Source organism: Balaenoptera ricei, chromosome 20 (genome assembly GCF_028023285.1).
Source record: "Balaenoptera ricei isolate mBalRic1 chromosome 20, mBalRic1.hap2, whole genome shotgun sequence".
Lineage (NCBI taxonomy): Eukaryota > Metazoa > Chordata > Mammalia > Artiodactyla > Balaenopteridae > Balaenoptera > Balaenoptera ricei.
Genome location: NC_082658.1, coordinates 61,885,542 through 61,904,168, shown reverse-complemented (window position 1 = coordinate 61,904,168; position 18,627 = coordinate 61,885,542). Strand labels below are relative to the sequence as shown.

The 18,627-nt window shown below is 58.4% G+C and overlaps 1 protein-coding gene across 1 annotated transcript in view; it reads left to right on the top strand.

The window, feature by feature from the left end:
* The first annotated feature begins 627 nt into the window (after positions 1–627).
* ADORA2B (adenosine A2b receptor) overlaps positions 628–18,627 on the top strand; it is a 21,577-nt gene continuing 3,577 nt past the window's right edge. The window contains exon 1 of the mRNA XM_059908998.1: positions 628–1,027. Coding sequence (XP_059764981.1) covers positions 690–1,027 — 338 coding nt within the window. The 5' untranslated portion in view covers positions 628–689. The remainder of the gene's footprint in view (positions 1,028–18,627) is intronic.

Genomic DNA, 18,627 nt, shown 5'->3' with positions numbered 1-18,627 from the left:
GGTGTCAGCACCCGTCCCCCCGGGGTGGGCGAGGCTGCGAGGGGCGGCAAGGTCAGTCACTGAGTCCCGGGGCGGGGGTGGGGTACGGGCCTGGGCAGAGCCGAAATTGTACCTGCTGGGCTTGGGCCCGGGCTCTCCTGGGGAGACCGACAGGCGGCAGGGGGCGCAGGCCGGGCTCTCCGGAGGCGCCGGGGCTGCAGGGGGAAGGGTCTGGGGGTTCAGTTAAGGGCCCCGTGTGAGGCCTTGGGGCCTGAGCTCACCCGGGGTGAACAGGGGGCCGAGGCGGCGCTGGGGGCGGGGATGGGGAGCCCGGCCCGAGAGACGGGCCGCGCCTCCCCGTCGTTCTCGGGCAAGCCCTGCCGTCCAGCGGGGTCCGTGGTGTGCGTTGGGGGAGCCCCGAAGCCTGCAGGTCGTCGCCTCGGCCGGCGGCGGCGCGGGGTCCTCTCGCGGCAAGGTCCGGCCCTGACCCCCAGCGCCCGTTCCCGGGACGGTGCGAGCGCTCGGACCGCCCCGCCGGGTGGGGCGCACGGAGCGCGGGGTCGGCGGCGGGGCGGAGGGGGCGGGCTCGGCCGAGGCGCCGCCCCCGCCCCCGCGCCGCCTTCGCCCCGCCCGCCGGCCGGCAGAGCTCGAGCCCCCGGCTCAGACGTGCGGTCCTGGCGCTCCTGGAGGCGCGGCGGGGCCGGGCGGCGATGCCGCTGGAGCTGGCGCAGGCCGCGCTGTACGTGGTGCTGGAGCTGGCGCTGGCCGCGCTGGCGGTGGCCGGCAATGTGCTGGTGTGCGCGGCGGTGGGCGCCTCGAGCGCGCTGCAGACGCCCACCAACTACTTCCTGGTGTCCCTGGCGGCGGCCGACGTGGCCGTGGGGCTCTTCGCCATCCCCTTCGCCGTCACTATCAGCCTGGGCTTCTGCACCGACTTCCACAGCTGCCTCTTCCTCGCCTGCTTCGTGCTCGTGGTCACGCAGAGCTCCATCTTCAGCCTCCTGGCCGTGGCCGTCGACAGGTACCTGGCCGTGCGCGTCCCGCTCAGGTGAGGCCCCGGCCCCCGGCCGCGCGGAGCCCCGCCCGCCCCGGCCCCCGGGACCCCAGACCCTGCCGGCCGGGGCGCGGGGCGCGCGAGTTCCGGCCCGCAGCCTCCGGACCCACGTGCGCCGGGCCCGACCCTCTCGGCGCCCCGGGCGCGCGTCTCCTTCAGGGTACCCGAGTAGGGACAGCCCTGGGGCCCCGGGGGTGCAGCCCGGCGGGGCACCTCCGGGGAGAGCGCCCCGAGCGCGCGGGAAGGGGCCCGGCGAGCGCTGGGTGGTAGGGTCGGGGAGAGAGGCTCCAGGGCAACCTTGGACGCTGGGACCTGCGTGGGCAAAATGACGCGACTCGCCGCCCGACTTCAGGCTGTACCTGCCGACCCGGGCGGAGGTGCCAGTTAACTTTGGGGAACGCTGCGTGCTTCGTGCGGACTCTAATCACCCCCTTATACTTTAGAGAGAGTTAAAGCGCTTCCCGGCTCGCCAAGGCAGCCTGAGAGCCTCGTGCGTTGTGTAGCCTTGCTTATCTGCTGCCCAGTCCCAGCTGCTGGGAAAGTGCCACCAGGGTTTCCAAACGCTGGAGGACTTGCGGGTCGCTGTTTCTCCCACACTCAGAAGGTGTAGGAGCCAGTCAGCAAGGGGAGCGGAGTCCCAGGTGTAGCTGGGAGCCTGAGAGCCCGAGCATCACAAGCATCACGTGGGGCTTAATTGAAAGTATTTACTTTCTCTCTTTCTCTCCCTCCCTCTCTCTCTCCTTCTCTCCCTCTCTCTCTCTCTCTCTCTCTCTCTCTCTCTCTCTCTCTCTCTCTCTCTCCCTCTCCCTCTCCCCCCCCCTCCCCCTCCCCGCCTCTCCCTCCCTCCCTCTCTCTCCCTCTCTCCCTCCCTCTCTCCCTCCCTCCTCTCCCTCCCTCTCTCTCTCTCTCCTTCTCTCTCTCTCTCTCTCCCCCTCTCTCCCTCTCGCTCTCTCTCTCCCTCTCTCTCTCCCTCTCTCCTTCTCTCCTCCTCTCTCCTCTCTCTCTCTCCCCCCCTTCTCTCTCTCTCTTTCTCTCTCTCTCTCCCTCCCTCCTTCTCTCCTCTCTCCTTCTCCCTCCCCCCTCTCTCCCTCTCTCCCTCTCTCTCTCTCTCTCCCCTTCTCTCTCCTTCTCTCTCTCCTTCTTTCTCTCTCTCTCCCTCTCTCCCCCCCCCTCTCTCTCCTCTCTCCTCTCTCTCCTTCTCTCCTCTCTCTCCTTCTCCCTCCCCCCCTCTCTCCCTCTCTCTCTCTCCTTCTCTCTCCTTCTCTCTCCTTCTCTCTCTCTCTCCCCCCTTCTCTCCCCCCTCTCTCCCTCTCTCTCTCCCTCTCTCTCTCTCCTCTCTCCTTCTCTCTCCTTCTTTCTCTCTCTCTCCCTCTCTCCCTCCCTCTCCTTCTCTCCTCTCTCTCTCCTTCTCTCCTCTCTCTCTCCTTCTCTCTCTCTCCCTCTCTCTCCCTCTCTCTCTCTCTTTCCCTCTCTCCCTCTCTCTCTCTCCTTCTCTCTCCTTCTCTCTCTCTCTCTCTCTCCCCCCCTTCTCTCTCCTTCTCTCTCTCTCCTTCTCTCTCTCTCCCTCTCTCTCCCTCTCTCTCCCTCTCTCCCTCCCTCCCTCTCTCTCTCTCCTTCTCTCTCCTTCTCTCTCTCTCTCTCTCTCTCTGTCTCTCACACGCGCGCCTGGAGCCCCTTTGGCGTTTCCGAGTTGGGTGAGCTTGGGATCTCTTTGGGTTTAGAACTGAGACAGGGAAATTGAGTAGGAGAGAAAGGAAGGAATTAATCTCTTGAGTGCCAACTCTGTCGGGCGCTTTAAACTTACATCGTTTAATCCTGCCAGTAATCCCAGAGGTAGGTACCTGCGTCCTATAGGTGAGGGGAGGACACTTAGGACGGTGCCTCTGAATCCGTGTAGGAGCAGGCCTGGGACTCAGCGCCGGCCCCATGTTCTCACTGCGTGTGGCATCAGTGTTTGGGATGCGGGCGGAGAGCAGACTGCCCTTTCTGGAAGCGGATTCTGCTGCAGTAAATTGGTGGCTGTAGGGGAAGAGTGTTTGAGGGAACTGACGGCTGGGGGGGGGCATGCTCCCAGGAGCCTTTGCAGCAGCCTGGCGTGTCGCACGTGCTCCCTGTGCTTTGTGTCCTGGGTCCCAGCGGGGGCAGGAGCCTCCTGCTTGGCCGGGCTGGGAGCCTCCTCTGTGTGTCTGGGCCTTTCCACGTGCTGCTGCCCTCGGCCTGTGACCAGGAGGCCCCATGTGTCCCATCAGGTGTGACAGAGCCCAGGGGTTTCCGAGGACCGGGGCGCACGGCAAACGCTTCTTTTCTCGTAGGGGTCCCTCTCCTGCTCTTGGCCCGCATGTTGGTTACTTGGTGGCCTTTTGGACTGTTTGCACCCAGCAGGCAGCCACAAGCCCCAGCCTTATCTGACGGAAGCCCCTTGGGATTGGCCCTGGCAGAGGTGCAGAGAGACCTCAGCTCAGTGCGAGTTACCGGAAGAATCCCCTGTGCCCCGTGGAGCAGGAAGTTCCCTGAAAGTTTAAATCTGTTAGTTCTTGTTCTGGTCTCTGCTGGGCAGGGTCTTGAAGGAATGGGTGTGGGTGTGTGAAGGCGAAAGAAACGTGAATCACAGGTCCCTAACTTCTCCTTTGCATTTGCTGAAGGCAGGAGGGCGGGATGTAGGCGTGGCGAGGGCAGAGCACCCCGGAGTGCCGGTCCCCGCCCCCCCCCCCCCCCGCCCTCCCGGCCTGCCCGCAGGAAGCAGAGGTCTGCAAGAGGTGTGTGTGACCTGTCCCAGGAAGGGATGGCATGTGTCCTGCCCCCCTGGCACCCAGCACACCCTCACGGGCTGGAGAGGTCCTCATGGCTCCTGTTTCAGCACTTCCTGGCCTGCTGAGCTAAAAAGCAGATTACAGGGCCGCACCGGGCCCTCCCGAATCAGAATCTCTGGGGCCGGGTGTGTGTGGATTCCAGTATCAGTACTTAACCGGGGACTTGTGGTGCCACCAAACTTCGAGGACCTCTGGGAGTCAGGGAGACGGGGGGCTCCCTTCTTTACTGACCCAGGCCGGGCAGCTCCCACTCGGCTCCGAGGCCCTCCCTGGGGTCACGGGTCAGTGGGAGTGAAGTTGGAAGTGTGCTGGGGAGGAGGGGTCTCCCTGTAGAGGCAGCGGTAACCGGGGTGAGGGCCAGGAGCTGAGGCCCGCCTCCTACCCGGCACGAACAGGGCTTGGACTCGTCACCGGTGCCCCAAGGCTCTGACCGAGGCCCGCGTGGTCTGCCGTGGGCACGGCTCGAGGCCGCAGAGCCCGCAGCCCTACGGCTGCCCGGCTGTCAAGGCAGATACTGACCCGGGAGCGTTGCAGGGAAGGGGCGCCCGAGGAGATGCCGGAAACGAAGACGAGAACCTGTGCCGACCTGACGAGGAGGCGTGTCTGCCTGCACCGGGCCCTGCCCCGGCCTCAGAGCGGGGGGCGTCCACACACAGGAGGACACCCGCCAACTCCAGTTCAGGTCCGCGCGCTTCCTGATGCAGGCGCCGGCCGGGGGTCCAGGCCCAGCGGTGCTCTCGGGGGCGGCAGCGAGGGGCCGGGCGGGGCGGGCCGGGGGTCCAGGCCCAGCGGTGCTCTCGGGGGCGGCAGCGAGGGGCCGGGCGGGGCGGGGGTGTCGGCCCGCAGCTGCTCGCTCAGGCGTTTCCGGCGGGAGCCCTTCCTCCTCCCTAATCTTGCCTGTCAGCCGCACCCCAGGCCCCTGGAGTGCCCGGTGGGTCCCCTCTGCCTGCCTGGAGGCTTGCCCTCCCGGCTCCTGGGCCCCGTTTCCCCTGCACTGCGCTGCTGAGTGTCCGCTGGGGCCGCAGGAGGCTGTTTCTGGGGGCGCTGGGCTGGCCGGGCGGGGCAGCAGGATGGCAGGCGCCGTGTCCGTCTGTCCCCGGCTGCTCACCCTCCCGCCCCTTTGCCGCGTGGAGGCGTCTTCTCAGAGCCTCCCATGTCCAGTCTGGGCGGGAGGTATTGGGGACCACTTAGCAGGACTGTGTCTTGGGTGAGAAGGTGGCCTCCACTGCGCTCCTTGCAGGTGACTGGACTGTAGGGACTTGGCAGGGGGTTTTGAGTGTTCTTTTATTTTTATTTTTTTACTTTTTTTCTTTTTTTAAATTGAGCTACAGTTCCCGTACAATAAAATTCACCTGTGATGTTTTTTTTAAACATTATCTACTTTTTTTTTTTTCTTTTGGCTGCGTTGGGTCTTCGTTGCTGCGCACGGCCTTTCTCTAGTTGCGGCGAGCGGGGGCTACTCTTTGCTGCGGGGAGGGAGTAGTGTCAGCCGCAGCTTAAGTTCGCAGCGCTTTGTTACCGTGGCCCCAGGGAACCCCCATCACTCTCCAAACGTGCAAAACGGACCCTCCCTCGCCGCTCTCCCCACCCACATGCCGGCTGTTCCTTGGTTTCCTCGCCAGGAAGCTTCTCTGACACGCCGTCCAGCCTCACGGCCTCCACTTCCGTTGTCACCGCGTCCCCCCCGTCAGGCCACCCCTGCAGGGCCCCCTCTTGGTCGCATCCGAGGGTCCCTCCTGGGCCTCGTCGCCTGTGTCCTCTGGCAGCCCTGGACCAGCTCCTGCGGGGAGCCCCACCCCACCCCCTCCTGCTCCCCTCCGGCCCATCTCCAATCCGGAGGGCGCCTGGGGTCCCGTCCCCTCGCTACGGGTAGTGTCCAACCAGCTGGACGTTCGTGCAGGAGCCCCTGGGGCAGGGGGAGGTGGAGGCGGAGCCCCGAGCACCTGGGGGGTGGGGGTCGGAGGAGGGGGTCCCCTGCGACCTTGGGCTGCCCTGGACCGTGGTGACCAGGAGCCCCTCTGCGGAGGAGGCTGCGGCCCTCGGGCTCTGATGCTGGCGCAGCAGCCCCGCAGGGACACAGGGCCGGGCTCTGCGGCTCAGCAGCGTTTGCACAGGATTCTGGAAAGCACGGGTCGCCTTTGATCACGTGCAGAAGAAGTGTGTGTCAAGGGGCAAAGTTAACTGCGTTTGCACAGGCAGATGAGCTGTGACCGCGGGCACGCTGTCTCCACCTCGCGCTCACCTGCCGGCCGGGGTCACGGCGCCGGGGCAGGGACACGTGGGCGGACAGGTGTGCTCCGGACACCCCAACGCGGGACACGTGGGCGGACAGGTGTGCTCCGGACACCCGAACACAGGGCACGGCTGTGAGCAGCAGCCGCTCTTTGACCTTTTCTGGGCCCCGCACACGCCTCACCTCGGTGAGCGCCTGCGACAGCCTTGTGGGGGTGATCCTGCCGCCTCCAGATCCGCAGGTGGGGAGGACAGGGCGGGGCGAGCCTGTGTCCCCGGGAGGGAGAGGCTGCAGCCTCTAGGCTTGGACGAGGGGCGACCCCGGCGATCGTGAGCCGGACCCTTTAAATGTCACCAGGACAAAGAGGACACAGCGGAACAGCGCCGTGGCCAGAGGGGAAGGAGGCGGAGGTGCCTTGGCAGGTGCGTAAACCGTCGCAGGATGTGACTCAGCTGCCGGGACCGCGGGAGCCTCCCGGCCACCTCCTCCTTCCTCAGATGCGGGAAGTCAGGCCCAGCCTTTTCTGACGCTTCCGATTCATTACTGACCCCCAGGAGCTGGGCTTCAGTGTGGTTCTTACCCCACCCCCGGCCCAGGAAGCCCGTTAGCAGGCTGTGCTCTTCGCCTCTGAGGCTGACAGGCTGGAGACACTGCCGTGGGCAGCAGGGGCTGAACAGCAAAGGGCAACTGTACCTTCTTTGAAAGAACTGAAGTTAGCAACAGACTGTCACGGGCTGAGGATGGCCTTCCAACTCGGCCCGGCTGACAGGGGGCGGTGGTCTTTCTGGAGGGCTGATGCCAAAGTTTCATGTGGGAGAAGGATGGGAGGATGGAGCGTTTCGACGCGGCAGGGATTGTGTGGGAGCAGCGGGCTTGCCGGGCCTCAGGGTCGGGGTCCCAGCACAGCGGGTCCAGGGGGGCCCGAAGGCTTGCTGAGCAGTTTGGGTTTTGTCCTCAAGGCACTGGTAAGTCCACGAAGGACTTGGTTTTGTTTGTTGTGTTCTACGTTAGAAATCAACTAGTGTGAAGAAGTAGGTATTCAGAAGCACAGAAGGTTCCAGAGGGAGAGGCCGAGTGGCCCACCCCAGCCCCTCTGCCTGGCAGCCCTCCCACACCGGTTCCCAGGGCCACTCCGCCCTCCATGGTGACAGCTGGCTTTGTGCTGCCATCTTTAAACAGAATCTGTTGACTGCCTACCACACAACACAAGCCCTGTTCCTTCCAATCTGTTATATTTTGATTTTTTCCTGTGGATCCTATTTCAGCCTCTGTTTTTGATTCCATCACATGTAGGCAGTAGCTGTTAACTGTCAAGAAAAATGAGGAAAAGTGTACCACCCTCCCTCCCCCATCTCTCCACCTCTGCTGTCACCCTGTCTCTACCTTACTTTGGACAGGTAGGAGGTTTTACTTTCCAAAGGTGATCCATGTGGTAGTAAAGAGAATGAAACCATATAAAAGGGTAAACTGGGGGAAGTCAGTCACCCAGTCTGACCTCTGATTTCCCATTTGCCCGTTAGAGGCAACCACTGCTTCTTAGTGTTTTTTTTTTTTCTGCACAAATTACGTATTGAACACATTTATATTATACCATTGCTTTTACAGTGTCGAGGTTAATATCATTTGCATTTTATTCTGTATCTATAATAAAGTTTCCTGCACTTTGTAGAGAGTTTCTGAAAAGTGGAAACCGATACCTGGCGCGTATAATGTTCTGCGTGCGTGTTTCTCACTCACCCTGAGCAGAGCAGGGTGACTGGAGCAGAAATGCCCTCCTGTCACTAAGTCCATCTCCTCCAGGAGATGGGTCTCATGGCAGGTCACATGCGTTCTGTTTGTAGATGCCGCTCACTGCTCAGAATTACGCCCCATTTTAGTCAGCCTTGTGTTTGGATCATGAACATCCCACCTGGAAATTAAAGGACGACCCAGCTCCTTCACATTCTCATTGTGGAGGGTGCATGGTGCTGCGCTGGTGTCATGCTGGGTCTCCCCATCATACTCTTGGGGTGCTTCTACCGTTTCTTGCCCCCCTCCCGCATGTTTTCTTTCCTCTTTCTGGGATTCCACATGTTTGTCTGTATACCATCCATAGGTAGCTTTTTCAGGACGTGGGTTCTTTCATGCCAGCAACGTTTTTCTTTCTCACATGTGGTTGGTAGTTGGACCGGATACGCTCAGAGGCTTGAAGGCATTGCTCTAACACCCAGGGTGCCCAAGAAGTCCGACGTCGGTGTGATTCTTCTTTGTTACTCTGTTTCCTCGGAAGCCTCTGGGATCTTTTGCTTTGCTTGGTGTTCTGAAATTCCGCGAGGTTGGGTCTAAATATTGACTTTCAGCTTTTCTCCTTCACCTGGGGATGACGCCTTTCCAGTCTGAAGACTTAGGTCTGTCCTCAGTTCTGAAATCTTAAAAAAGAATTTCCTAGAGTATTTCCTTATCTCCATTCCGTCTGGTTTTCCTTCCGGGATTCTTGATAGGTAGATGGAGACTTTCCCTCCTTGACTGTTTCTGTCTTTTAAATGTACTCTTACATATAAGGTTCCAATACTTTTGTCTTTTGTTCTCCCCTAGAAGAGTTCCTTGACTTTTCCCCCCTAGTTCTTCTCTTTTTGTTTTTTTTTTTAATTTTAGCATTCATATTTTTACTTTTGATTTAAGGTTAAATTTTTTGGAGTCAATTTTGAAAAACCACGTTTGGATTCACATGGTTCGGATTCTTGCTGTGGCACAGACTGTATATAATCAAAACTCTTCCTCCGACCCCATCCTCCGTCACTGGGTCTCGAGCTTCAGCTGGGGAAGGGTGGGGACGTGAGGGATACGTGCCCAGCTACAGGGGAAGTGCGGGCGTGATGCCTGAGGGGTGAGGCCGCCCCAGGCTGGTCAGCAGGCAGCCTTCCTCTTGATTTCTGCTCCTTTCCTAAATCCCGCCTGGAACCTGCTGTCTGCAAGGCTGGGACCTCTCTTCCCGGTCGACCTGTTTCTGGCTTAGGGCTCCATGCCCCATCCTGATGAACCCGTCTGCCTTCTGGCTTCTAGAGACTCATCAGAATCTCTGGTCCGCTGGATGTCGCCTTCCACCTATGTTTTTAGGATGATTACGAATTTATTTCCTTTTGTGTTTCTCAGGGTCCTTTAAACGTGATTTTCTGAGAGGTGGCAATTAGGTGGGACCTGGAAGGCCAGGGGAGGATTTTCATCAGGAGTTCCTGCGGTCAGGTTTGCATCATAGAGCGGCCGCTCTGATGGACGGCAGGGGCGGGGACTGAAGGGCAGCCTGCTGTTATCCAGCAGAGAAGGAAGGACGCGTGCCTGGGGCAGAGGCCGTGCGGGCAGAGGCAGAGTCTAGGGAGCCTCAAGGCAGTAGCGCCTGGACTTCTCCACCGGGGAAGCAGGCTGACGTGCCGTGCCAGCCAGGAGGTCGGGCAGAGTCTGCAGCAGAGGGGCCACGGGGAAAAGCGTGCAGCCGACCAGGAGACCAGGACGGGAGGACCCCCGAGACCAGAGGTGGGCCCTGGGGGTACAGTCGGTGAACGGGGACCAGAGACGCGGCTGGTCGGGGCCGGGCTGGCGTCCGCCTGGACCCCACGCGCTGAGCGGCGGGCCCGCGGCGGGGACACGGGGTCGCAGGGGTGACGGGTTCAGGAGGACTCGCTGACTGGGCAAGATGCTGGGCCCGAGGAGAGGAAGAAGCCAGGTGGCCCATCCCAGAGGCACGGGGGTTGTTAAGGCGCCCGCGTGGGGCGGCGCTCGGGGAGCTCCAGGCTGGGCGGCCCTTCCCGGCTCTGGATCCAGCCCCTCCTGACAGCATCACTCCAGACCCAGCGCTGTTTAAACGTCCTCAAACTGCTCTCTCCTCTCTCAGCCCCACAGGCTTTGCTTTTGGCCGGTCTGCTCCCGCCCTGCCCCCCCCAAGTCTCCCCAGAGCCGCTTTCTGTCCCACATCTTGATTAACAGTGCTGATTTTGACACCACCGACGCCAGCGCCGAAGCTGCCTTTTTTTTTTTTTTTAATAATGTAGAGTCTCAAGCGCTAGCGAAAGGCATCACAGACCAGGTGCTGTTGGCTGCACGTCTTCAGCCCCCCTGCAGCCGGGTCTCCTTGGTCCCCCCTCTGCTTCCTCCCTCTTCCCAGCGCCAGCCCTGCATCCTTGCGGCCCCTTCAGCCCTCTTCGCACCTGGCGGCTGCTCCTTCCTTGACCTGACGCTCCCGCGCCTGGGGACAGGGCCGGCCTCTCCCCGGCTCTGGTCCTTTCTCCCGCCTCCCCCGCCCCCCTCTCCCCTTTGTGTCTCTGCTTTGCTTCCCAGGACCCCCTCGATTCCCTGGCTGAGGTCAGGCCTTTGCACGTGCCATTCTCCCTGCTTCGGATGTTCTGCACCTGCCGACTCTTGCCGATTTTCACGACACTCTCTCTGGGAGGCACCCTGGATTCCCTTGCAGCTCTCTGCATACTTGTGGGTATTTTCCAGATTATTTGTCATTGGTTTAAGGTTGCCTTTCCTTCTTCTTTATAAGCAGGGCTCACGCTGCTCCCTCAGCATCTCCAGTAGGCGGGTCCAGTTACTAGCGTGTGACGTGCCTAGGGGTTGTCAGTGTGTGTGCACATGTGCGCACACATGTGTGCTGGAGGGACCTGCCCTGATAGGGATGGACCAGCTTGTTGTTGAGACACGACAAGCCCGTGGAGGGTGTCCTCAGGGTAAAGCCGGGGAGAGTGGAAGACTGAGAAGGAGAGGGAGGGGAAAGACATACTGGCATCACCTAGAGGGGTAAATAGCTCCTAAGTTTGGCGTTTTCAGAAGTCATGAGAAACGTAGTTTTTTGATACATACACAAGCACACACGTACTGCATTCATTTTGTACTTTTTAAAAAGTCCCTGCTATTAAAAGATATATTTGTATATATGTTTCTATATCTGTGTGTATATATGTATGTAGTTATACACACACACATTTGTATCCATTTGACTAATCTAATGTGGTCTGTGGTTTCAGAAAGAATGAGTCATTCTGAACTAGTGAGTTTTTTTTCACAACTTCTAAGTTGCAAAACTAAGACAAATTCCCACATTGTTCGTATTTTGCTACATTCGCTTTCTCTCTCTCTCTCTCTCACACGCGCACACACACACACACACACACACACACACACACACTTATACTCAGGAGCTTTAACATTGACATGGTACAGTCTACAGTCAGATGTCCCCATTATCCCGATCATGTTCTTTACAGGTTTTTAAAAATTCAGATTCCAATAAAAGGTCACACGTACATTTAATATGTGCCTTTGGTTTTCTTTAATCTGGAAGCATTCCTCAGTCTTCCCCCCCCCCCCCCTCTTTCAAGGCAATACCTTATTTTGAGTTTGGTTGTTTCCTTATGATTAGATTCTCAAGTTGAGCATTTTTTGGTGGGAACACCATCTACCTGATGGCGTGTCCTTTTCAGCCCATCACATGGGACGGCACATGGGGTCAGTCTGTCCCACTGCTGTTGTGTTAACTCTCATCACTGCTAGGGTTCATCACTGTAAAGGTGTGTTTTCCCCGTTGATGAGTCTTGCTTGGATCAGTTATTACCATGTCGAATGGTAATTTTATTTTTTCTCATTCCTTCCGCTGTATCAATTGGCCTTCTTCTGTAGAGAAGAGGTTTACTTTTCTCTGCTCTTCCTTAAATTATTTTTTTTACATACCAGTGGACTTAAGGAATTTTATTTGCATTTAATGTGTTACAATCCATACCTGTTATTCACTTTGATGCCCAAGTTTGGTGAATGAGAACCTGTTCAAACTGACTTCTGTTTGAGCATTCCATCACGTTTTTGAGCACTTCTTACTTTCTGGCACAGAAAGGTTTTTCAGGCTCCATTGTATTTTCTGGCTTTGGAATCGGCCATTTCTCCAAGGAGCCCTGTTTTCTTTCAGTGGAGAATGGTATTTAGAAACCAAGATTCGGCAGGAGTGCTCATGGCTGCTGGAGTGTCATTTCTTCTAGGCCCTCGTGATGAACACAGCGAGGAGAGCTTTGTTTTGTTCTGTTAAATAACGACTTGGAAGAACTCTTGCTTGCAGTAGAATGCCATCTCACTAACGAGTAGGGATGACTGAGTTAAGCAGGTCATCACTTGGCGACTGTCATCATAATAACTGGTTCAGGGAAGAACAGTCAATAGGTGATAAAACTCACTGGTGAAAGTTTGATGGGGGCCAAGATGTTTACAAAATCTCAAAGTCTGTGCACCACAAGGTACAGCTGATCACAGAGGGATGGGCAGTTCCAGTGGAGAAGCCTGTGGACGTCCCCATGAGCAGTTATCTTCAGAGTTACCATCGCCAGTAGCGGGATGCCACGTCAGCCGATGCCGCGTGTCCCCTGACGTCTAACCGGTTGTTAGTGTGCGTGGTGTCTGACGCTTTTGACAATTAACGGTGTATCTGAAGCACAGTGTGTTTCAGCCCCAGCCATGGGAGGAGGGTACCTTTGCGGGGAGAGAAGATGACAAGGTATCCTCTTTCTTCTCTGGTCGGGGTTCAGGCAGTGGGCTTTTCTCTTGGCGGTTCTTATTTCACGTCAAGGAGACCAGAGTCTGGAGCCCAGCGACCCTGGGCTGTCCCCAGGTCCCACCCGATATAGGAGACCAAAATAGGAGCCTCGCCAAGAACCAGCCTCAAAGACGAGCTCTGGGGGACCTGGTCCTGGCCACCACCCTCCATCTCTGTAGGCCACTCTGGACGGCCTCCTCTGGCCGTGCTGACTGGGTGTGGACCGCTGCCCACGTTCTTTCCTGCACTCTTCATCTGATGCTCCCGGGTGACCGTGAAGGACAGGTGGCATCTCTTGCACCCGCCTGCACCTTGGCAGTGGCTCGGCTCAGGCCCCCACCGGGACTCAGGCATGTCTGAACTTGGTGGAGGGGATGGGGCACCCTCAGGAGCCAGAGTGGCTGAGGGTCCTGGCCTCCTGGGAGGAACTCAGCCTGAAGGGCAGCTCCGGCGGCCAGAGCTTGTCATCCGGCAGGTGGGCAGGCGCTGTCCTGGCCTCCGGCGGCCCTGCAGGCTCCAGCCGTGACCGTCTCAGGCCGTGGAGACGAGGCGGCTGGCCCTCAAGACATTTATTTACCACAGACGGTAGACGGGAGACCCTCCTCCCACCCCTAGACCTGAACTTCACGTACACAGAACTAAACAGGTCTTTTTGTGTAAACATTGTTTTATTTGTTCCTTACGTGTTTGCGAGAGTTCCTCGGTGAAGTCACGTGCGTCTTCGGCTTTCTTTGCGGGAAGGTTTATGGATCCTGGGTCTTGAATGGGCGCAGTGCAGAATTGCTACTGCTTCTGTCCGTGACAACATCTGAAACCCCCGTTACCTTGGTGGGAAGCAACTCTTCAGCCTCAGAAGGTCCCTCTTGTGAGCTACAAGCTGGAGCTCCGGACACGTCCACGCGCCCCGCGGCTTGTTTGTCTAGAGCTACCGGGTGGGTGTTAGGCGGGTGCGTGTGCCCAGGAACCAGAGCGCTGTTCCTTTCTTACAAAGTCAGGCTGGCGTCGGGGCTTCGCTCGCCAGGCCCGGTGCGAGGCGTTCTGGATGCGAGCGTGAGTGAGGGGGAGTCCCTGCCTTTGAGGAAGTCTCGGCTCCGCGGGAGGGGACAGCCCTGCAGCCCCCGGGAGGCTCTCGCGAGGGGCCCTGGGGACGCGGGGCTCCTCGGGAGCCCAGGGCTGCGCTTCGGGGGAACTTCTGTCCTGTGAACGGGACGCACGCGCCGGGTGAACGGGGGAAGGTGTTGGGATGGCGCGGGCACTGTCTGGGTTCATCTGTGCTTCTGCCCGGCCGCGGGGAGCAGGAATAGCGGCGTTCGCCTGGCCGGCGTCAGCGGGGGAAGGAAGAGCCCTCGGTGGGAGTGCTGTGCAGCCCAGAGCGGCTCCCAGGACGGGCGAGGGAAGCGGGGCCCGGGCCTCCTGCGTGGGCACCCGCTGCCCGCAGCCCTCGCAGCGCGCGGCCACAGCGCCTCGTCCGGCTGCGTTGCCTCGGCGCCCGTCGGCCTTGCTCTAACTGCACTTTTGCAGGATTTCCGTTAGACTTTCTGGGGACTTTTTTAATATTCACCGCGGCAGCCTCTCCTCCCCGCGGACCTGCCTGCTGGGGGTCCAAGTTATTTTGTTAGTGCTGTAGTTATAACGCTTGGTAGGTGTTGAGTGGTCCGTCCTCACCCCATTTTCACGCAAGTCCCCTTATTGTTCGTGTGCGATTTTAGAGAATATGACGTTTTCTGAGAATGTGTATGTTGCTTTGGAGCAGAAGTGTTTCTATTACAGAGAAATGAAACTTGGGAGCGAAACAGAACATAAAGAAAAAAGTCCCTAAGGGAACAATCAGCAATTTTAAGAAGCAGAACAGAACTCGGGGTGTATTTACTTAGTGATCTGCGTTTATAAAGTGCTCTGCACACACGATGTCTGTGTTCAAAGGCCCCGCAGGGGCGGGCTCTGCAGCCACCACTGTCCCCGTTTTTCTGAGAGCGGAGCTCAGGCTCTCCCCAGCCCCTGTGTGGACTCAGTGTCACTGCCAGGGTAGCTGCCCTTGGGGATCTGCTGCACTCAGAATGCCCGGAGCGCTGGGAATTCTCATTGCCGAGGCTGAGCGAGCGGCCTGGTCTGAGCCGAGGGCTAGAGAGCCAGAGGAGGGGGGACCCTGGCCCAGAAATAGGCCAGCGCTTGTTAAGCAGCGCTTGGCAAGCCCTCTGTCATGATGTGAGCCCGGGCGTCCACACTGCTTCCTTTTCTTGCGACTGTCTCTGGATCCGGCTCCTTAGCTAATGAGCCTCTTGCATGGAGAGTGGGTGGGTCCGGCACAGCAAGGGGCACAGCCCCTTCCCAGAGGGTGGACTCTCCCAGGACACCCCTTCTGTGTGGGCTGGAATCGTTCCTGCTTGCTTGGAGTAATAATGCCGCCTACATTTCCTCTATTCATCGCCTTCCGTTTACTCCTCCTGCACTTGGGGCGGATGTAGGAAAGGACGCGTTCCCGCCGTTCAGGAACGATGTGGGGGGCACGCACAGACACACACACACACACACACATACACATGAGGATGCTCTGAGAGGCCCTGGTGCACGGGGAGCAAAGGAGCGAGGGGCGGGCGGGGTGGGAGCGGGGCGCTCAGGGAGAGGACAGAGGCCCGGCCGGAAGTGGGAGACGAGAGGGTATGGGGGAGGAGAGCGGAGCCCCCCGCCCCCCGTGAGATGCCAGAGACCCCGGGGGTCGTGCCCCCAGCCTCCCGCCCGGCGCGGGGACCCGGCCTGCTCTCCCCGGCATCGCTGGCCGTCTCCCACCCGTGCCCGGGTCCAGGCAGCGTCTCGCGGACACGGACTGTTCTGCCATCGTGGGGCCGCAGCTCTGCTGCTAAAAGCGCGTCTGCCTTTGGAGCCCACGTCCTCCTGTGGGTCTGGCTGTGTCCGCCAACAGAAGCGTCTCGCTGCCGCCTTTTAAGGACTGCCTGCCGAGCGGGCAGCAGAGGCCTCTGCCGCTTCCCAGGTGGCCGGCCACGGAGTTGGGGGCGGAGCGTCCCTGGAACGGCTGGCAGCTTTGGCCAGGGCAGAGGGCAGCAGAGCCGGGGCTGGGGGAGCGGGCAGCTGGCAGCTGGGAGAAGAACCACGGGGTCCTGGGCAGGAAAGTGACTGCTTTGGGCAAAACCGGAATCAGATCGGGTCGGAGGGTTTGTGTCCCGACTGCGGTTCAGGGGCAGCAGGCCAGTCATTTAACCGTGGGCGCCTCAGCCCGCACACCTGCAGCTGGCGGTGGTGCTCTGACCTCACGAGACGGGGGGTGCGCGGGCCTGGTGCCTGCAGAGCCGCGCTCAGGCGGGGCGGCCGCGTGTCTGATGTGCCCTGTGCAGCTGGGGGTGGGGGAGCGTGTAGGCACGTGTCTCCCGCAGCCCCCAGCGTGTCGTGGGGCCGTGTGGTTCAGAGCTGCTAGGACGGGGGCGTCTGTAGCCCTGTCTTTGCTGTCGTCCTGCTCCACGCCAGCACCTTCTCTTGAGTTAACCACGGAAGTAGTTTCCTAACTGCTCTGCTTTCCTTCTGGCTGCCCGAAAACTCAGTCTCCACAGTGAGCTTTACACAGCTGAAACCAGTGCCGTCCCCCCAGTGTGCCTCGAGACCCCCACGGCATCCTGCGGCGCTGGGGTATCTGAGTATCAAGCTCCAGCCCCTTCCCCCGGCCTGGGGACGGGCCCGCCTCACCCCTCTGCTTCTCTAGGAAGGTGAAACCCTTTCCTGTCTGGAAGCCGTGCACATTCTGTTCTCTCTGCTTAGAACGCCTTCTCCCCGCTTTCCAGAGCCTCCATGCCCCCTCCACCTTCGGCTCTGCTGCCTAAGAGGCTTCCCTGACACCCTGTGTCCAAGCTCTTCCTGGTTTTCTCTAATCTGCACCCTGTTCCTTTTGGTTTGGCCAAACTCCTTCTGACTTGTGATTGTACCTTTTGAGTGTTTACCTGTTTATTTTCTGTCTCTTCTGTTAGCTTCACAACCCACGAGGGCTGTGATTCTGTTTCCAGTGCCAGCGGAGTGTGTGGTACAAAGGAAGAACTCTGAATAAAATAATGAACCAGTAGGGGAGAAAGGCCCTGGTGCAGGGGGTCACGGAGAAGGCTGGGACCAGCTGCTCCCCGAATGAAATCAGCTGCTATTCCTCATCGAAGACGATTTAGCATAAAAGTAATTTTTCATATGTGCAGGATCCAGCAGTTTTGAGAAGTTCAGATGTGGGTGGATTCTGGTTGTTTTGAACTCCGCCAGGAAGCCACCCCCTGGGACCCCTCTGTGTACAGAGGACTACGTGTCTAATATTGCTTAGGAAAAAGTCACGTAAAAGAAGCAGCATAGGGACTTCCCTGGTGGTCCAGCAGTTAGGACTCCGTGCTCCCAATGCAGGGGGGCCCAGGTTCGATCCCTGGTCAGGGAACTAGATCCCGCGTGCCGCAACTAAAAATCCTGCATGCCTCAACGAAGATCCCGTGTGCTGCAACTAAGACCCGGCGCAGCCAAATAAATAAATAAGTAAATAAATAAATATTAAAAAAAAAAAAAAGGCAGTATAACGTGGTGTAAGGAACAGAGGCCTGAAAGTCCTGACTTACTGGTATTTGGTTCTTGTATTGCCTTTGTTACTTAAAGACTTTGTATGTCTGGTTCCTCATTTGTAAAACAGAGAAGTTGGACTAGAAAAGATGAAAGTCCCTTCCAGTTTGTATGAGCATGCTTTTGGCTACAGGTAATAGTGACTTAAGCAATCAAGACCATCAGTTATCTCTTGAACTACAATATGGAGCCATGATGGTTCTAGGGTTGGTGTAGTGGTTCAAAGACACCATCAAGGACCTGGACTCTTTCTTTCCTTCTGCTTCGCCATTCGCTTTGTTTTCAGGCTCATGCCTCATGGTCACAAGATGGCTGCTGCGGCTCTAGGCATCACAGCCTCCCATAAGAGCATCAAAAGCAGAAAGGGATGAGTATGGGGAGGAGCTCTCCTTGTGGGTCTCTCTCCTTTTATCAAGTAAAACTTTTCCTGGAAGTACCCTAGCAGACTTCCTTTAGTCACATTGGCCAGAACCACATCCCTTATCCATCCCAGACCATGACTGACAAGAGAATATGCTAATCCCAGATCTTACTCATCCCCCGGGGCTGGTCTGTGTTCAGCTGTACACAGCTCAGTGCAGTTGAGTCCCGTCAACAGTGGAGGCATGGCTGCCTCGTGGGCCTGAAGTTTTGTGACTCTTAAGTGCTTGGCCTTCAGGAGGCGGTGGCCTTGTTACCCTGCAGGGACTGATTGCATTCTTCACATCTCTGGCAAGGCAATGGCCAGGAATAACATTTTTATAAGGAATGGCTTTACATTCCTGCATGAGGGAAGCAGAAAGGATTTGGAAATAGATGGATTTATTGGCCCAGAAAAGTTCAGCGAGCAGCTGCACCCAGCAGGTCCTCTGTGGTCAAGACCCCACAACTGAGCTGCCCTCATAGGGAGCAGAGAAGGTGAGGGGTCACTGTCAACATGAGGCAAGACCTCAGTTAACTGGCCCCGCAGACTGGACCAGTTCCGCTGCCTGCCCAGGCCACAGCATCACGCATTCCCAATAAGCAGAATCCCGTTTTAAAGCTGTCTGGTAACAAGCCAGGAATGCGTTTGTAATGGCCACCTTACTAAGAACCTCCTATGTGCCAGGCACTATGCTAGCTCCTGGGGACACCGAATCAAAGGGACAAGGTCCAAGTCCTTAAAAGGTTGAACACCTGTAAGAGATAAACAAGCTCTATGACAGGTGTGTGTCTGGGGCCAGAGAGTGGGAGAGGCCACCTTTGCCTGTGAAGTGAGCAGGAAAGGAGGTGACCTTTGAGACAGGAGAGCGGCCAGGCCAGGACGCAGCAGCTGTCGGGAGCAGCAGGCAGGGGCACGTGGGGCTGCGGCCTGAGGGCTCCGTGGTCCACGCTGAGAAGTGTGAGCTTAGTCCTGCAGGCGAAGGAGACCGGACGCTTCCCACAG